The sequence below is a fragment of the Tetrao urogallus genome (genome assembly GCF_951394365.1).
Source record: "Tetrao urogallus genome assembly, chromosome: 20".
NCBI lineage: Eukaryota > Metazoa > Chordata > Aves > Galliformes > Phasianidae > Tetrao > Tetrao urogallus.
In genome coordinates this window covers 193,620-198,159 of record NC_136833.1, presented here as the reverse complement: position 1 = coordinate 198,159, position 4,540 = coordinate 193,620, and the positions used below count along the sequence as shown (strand labels likewise).

Genomic DNA, 4,540 nt, shown 5'->3' with positions numbered 1-4,540 from the left:
CAAGTCGATAGATGGAAATGGCATCAAGTCCATAGATGGAAATGGCATCAAGTCCATAGATGGAATGGAATCAAGTCGATAGATGGAAATGGCATCAAGTCCATAGATGGAAATGGCATCAAGTCCATAGATGGAATGGAATCAAGACCATAGATGGAAATGGAATCAAGTGGAAACCGGCAGTTGGTTGGTGTCTTCCCATCCCCTCCCATGCCAGGAAAGCAAAGGCGGCCTTCCAGATGTGGCTGTTTTATTCCACAATCAGAGGGGTTGTGTAGAGGGAATGCCGGATTCCAAAAGTGGATGCAGGGGCCCGGGGCTTGATCAGCGTCACCTGGAAGGGCAAAAAAAGGAAAGGCAGATCAGCAAGGGCCCTTCTCTTCTCTGCTGCCCTCCCTTCCTCTGCTCGGAGGTGGCACGAGGGCAGGGAGCAGGCCTGCTCTCCGGCACTTGGTCCCTGCGGCCAGAAGCTCTTTGGCCGGAGGAAGCCTCAGGGCAAGGGGGAGAGGCGTGAAGGCCGTGCTTGTGAAACAGAGGGGACGAGCTGAGCAGCGAGCTGCCTTACCTGGCCTATGCTGTAGTCTGCGGGCCCGGGCTTCACTGCTTTGCCCTCTGCAGGTTTTGGTCGGGCCGCCATGGTGTACGCGGGCGCCCTGGTCTTGTAGGCGTCCACAGCTACCTTGGGAAACGCCGCGGGACCCGGAGTCTGCAAGAGAGTCATGGGTGCACGGGGCTGGGATCACACGCAAGGCTCTCTCTTTCCCTGGAAGCCTGCGTTAAGCAAAGGTGCTTGGGGCTTGGAAGCCCCCTGGCACAGGGAGAGCAGCCCAGCTTCGGATGCTAACATGGAAAAGAGGAGCAGCAGAGCTCACCTTGGCAAGGTCTTCGTCAAAGCGGCTGCGCTGGCTCCTTCCCCTCATGGAGTAGCAGGGGCTGGCCGCTGTGTAGGCTGTATTGGGGCCCATCAGCTTGGGCAGCGTGTAGGTGCCCGGACCTGCAGGAGGAGCAGCAGAGAGCGTGTGCGCGAGGGGCTGGAGGAGACGGAAGCAGCAGAGAGGGGCAGCCCGCCCAGCCTGCTGGGGGGAGGGCTCGCCCCTCTGCCAGTTCCTGCCTCTACTTCGGCACTGGGCCAGTGCCGGCAGCTCCGAGCCCGAGCAGCCGGAGCCGCTGCGGGCCGAGAGGTGTTGGTCACGCCAGAAAGCTTGCGGCCCCAGCGCTGCGCAGGCTGCGCGGTTGGCCCGTTGCTGGTGCTGAGCAGCAGCCCGTCCCTGCAGGATGCTCAGGATGAAGGGTCTGCCTTTGCCGGGGTCAGCGTACCTGGAGGGCGGTCTGTGCGCAGGGGCTCCCGCCGGAAGGCCATGGACTGCACCGGTGGGCACTTGAAGATGTGCCTGTTGGCTTCCTCGGTGCGGTAGTCACCTGGGGCAGAGGAGAAGAGGAAGAAAGCCGTGAAGTGCTGGTCTCCTGCAGCCGCAGAGACAACGTCCCGAGGAAAGGGTCTTCTGAAGGGCTGCAGGATTGCTGGGGGGCGCACGCAGCACGCGGGGACGCTTTTCCGTGCCCCGCCACTATGTCCTGCCTTGCTGTCCCTCCTGTCAGCCCCTGGCTCTCTGTTCTTTTCAGACGCGGGGTCCTTGTGCCCTCAGCCCGTGGTGCTGGGCAGCCGGCCTTCTCCGAGGGGAGAGCGTGTTTATCGCTGCTCACAGCGGTTTGTGCTCTCTCACAAAAGACCGACGGCTCCATCAGGGCGCGAGCTGACCCAGGGCAAACGCCGCGTGTGGGGGAAGCGCTGCAGAAGTGGTACTCACTGGGTCCGGGGGTGACGGTGGTCTTTGTCGTGGGGCGTCCACAAAGGTGGGCGCTCGGAGCCACGTGCTTCCCGTTCCTGGTGACGGCGGGCTGCACAAAGTAGCAGGGACCTGGCCCGCAGCTCTCGGCCGCAGGCGGCTTGGTCCCGCGAAACGTGTACGCGGGGGCACGGGCTTTGGTGGGGCTGTGGCCCACGAAACCTAGGAGGAAAAGCAGAAGAGTCAGTCAGTCCCTGAGCGCAAACGCCTGCGCCAGAGCCTTGCGAAGCCGCCGGAAGGAGAGAGCGGAGCTTTGGCCAGCGCGCTGCCTGTGGCCAGCAGTTTCCAAAGGCCTGCCCGCACCACGCGCGCAGGCACTCCGCAGCGAGAGCCCCCAGAGCGCCGAGTCTGCGGGAGGCTCCGACGGCACGGGGAAAGGCTCGGGAGCTGCTCTGCCCCGCCACGGCCCCGACGCGCGTCCCCCTGCACCCCGGCGATGGCCGCCGTACCTGTTGTCCCCGGGATGGAGTACTGGGGCCCGGGGCTGGGGAACTGGGCCGAGATGAGGCCGCGCGGGCGATGCGGTCTCCACGTCCCCACCCAGGCTCCGTCCATGCTGGCAGGCGCGTGCCTCCAAACCTACAGGCAAGAGCAGAGGAGTCAGGGCCGGGCTGCCCCGGCAGAGGCCGCGGGTGAGCTCCGCTCGCCGCCGCCCGCCGCTCGGAGCCCGGAGGGGCCGGCAGGAGCGGGCTGTCTCCTCCGCTCAGCCGCGAGCTGTCCGCCGCGTGGCTTGCGGCTCCCGAGCCAGAAGGGCCGGCAGCGATTTCTGCTGCTCACGGCGGTCCTGCCGCTCTCGTGCCGCACGCCCCTCGCGCGCGGCGGAGCTCAGCCCGCACCCCGCGGCCGGGCTCTGCGGCCCGAAGCGTGCCGGAGCTCTCCCTCACCTCTGTGAGCCTTGGAGGACGAGCGCGACGAGGCTGAGCTAGTCTGCTGCTGGGGCTGCTCTCGGGCACGGGGCACGGCGAGCGGCTGCGGGCAGCGCAGCTCACGAATGGGGCGCCTGGAGCCGCCGGCCAGCTGCCCTCGGGGAGGGCCCGGCGTCGGCATTGTGACGGCACGCGGGCTCCGGGGACGTCATCGGTGCGGGGACGTCTCCCGGCCGGCCCGGAGCCGCGCCCTCCACGCCTTTTCGGCCGCGCACCCCAGCCCGGAAAAAGCTGGAGCGCACGACTGCCGACCCCTGCAGATGGACCGAGCTCTCAGTTCCAGCCCCGTGCCGCCCGGGGCTCCTGGGGCTTGATCAGCGTCACCTGCAAGGGAGAGAATCCCAGCGGGGAAATGCACTGAAAGTCCCTTCCGCCTGGGAAGGCGCAGCCACCAGCTTGATGATTTGGTTGCCCTCTCTTTTAGCTTGTTCCAAAAATACATCTAAATGAAGTGCACGTGTTGTTGCCGTTCACTCTGTTCTAGAGCGCATCCGTGGCACCGGCAATTCCTCTTCGCCCAGTCCGGCCCAGACAGGCCAGGACCAGATCATATATATATATATATATATATATATATATATATATAATATATATTTCCCAGGACCCCCCATACCCTGTTCCTGGTACTAGGATTGTACAGTTACTTTCTGGTGTCAGTACCTCCATGTTTTATCATGTTCCCTTAGAACCAAATGCTATAAAATACTAACGGGCACAACAGTGTGTCCATCGGGGTATGCAGCCATCTGTCAGCTTGCTCTCTTCCCTTCAATCATTAGATTCCTATCCTTTCAGTACCTTACAGGTTCTGACTAAGGTTCAGATATTTCAAGTTTACCATCTGGACTTAAAGCCAGTTCTCCAATTTCTTTTCCTTCAGCTGCCTGTTTTGCCCCCTGATCCACCATCATATTCCCAGTTTCCTGTACGCTGTCACTCTTCTGATGTCCTTTACAATGTATAACAGCCATGATGTTCTTTGGTAGATCTACATCATGCTGAATTTGTTTTCCTTGTGTGTAAGCAACCCTCGCTCTTTCCAGATGGTACCACGAGTGGGTACCACCCCAAAAGCATATTTAGCATCTGTCCATGCATTTAAGGTTCTTGTCAAGGCAATTATTTCAGCCTTCTGAGTGGAAGTCCCCACAGGTAATGGCTGTGCTTCAATTACCCTGTCAGTAGCAGTTACTGCACGTCCTGCCTTACAGTCTCCTTGTCTCACAAAACTGCTTCCGTCGATGAACCCAGGACTCCTCAGCATCGTCCAACGGCTCCTCCTGTAGCTCTGACCAACTTGCACAGACAGCCTCCATGCAGTCGCACACTGCTGGCTTGGAGGCAGCTCTGCCTTGGTGTTCTGGGTGTTCAGCAAATGGCTTCCTTCCCTTTGATCAGTTGTGCTTTCTGTTGAGAAACTTGATAGCCATTTAAATCAAGAAATTCAGCAAGCTCACAGTCCATTGCACACAGTCCTTTATTACTGTAGCACCCATGTACTGCAGTAAAGTTCCACTGTGAGATGGTGAACCTAAAGCTCGGGCTCAAGAGTTGACCAGTTCTCAAAAATCATTGGGCTGTTCTCACAACCCTGGGTAACACTGTGCAGGTTAACTGAATTATTATTATTATTATTTTTAATTATTATTTTTTTCTTCTCTCCATATTTGAGTTTTCCTATTCAAAGGCAAATGATTTTAGACTTTCTTTGGCAAAACCAGGCAGAAAAAGGTGTCCATCAAATCCAGAACAGTAAACCCCACCTGC

At 59.4% G+C, this 4,540-nt stretch overlaps 1 protein-coding gene across 1 annotated transcript; it reads right to left on the bottom strand.

Moving 5' to 3' along the window:
• Positions 1 to 250: 250 nt before the first annotated feature.
• Positions 251 to 4,089, bottom strand: LOC306954164 (ciliary microtubule associated protein 1A-like; the record flags this gene model as incomplete). Its single annotated transcript, XM_079545234.1, has 8 exons — positions 251 to 334; positions 566 to 706; positions 873 to 994; positions 1,318 to 1,419; positions 1,809 to 2,009; positions 2,297 to 2,426; positions 2,732 to 2,864; positions 3,983 to 4,089. The coding sequence occupies 8 exons, from the start codon at positions 4,087 to 4,089 to the stop codon at positions 251 to 253; spliced, it is 1,020 nt and encodes a 339-aa protein (XP_079401360.1).
• Between the last annotated feature and the right edge of the window lie 451 nt (positions 4,090 to 4,540).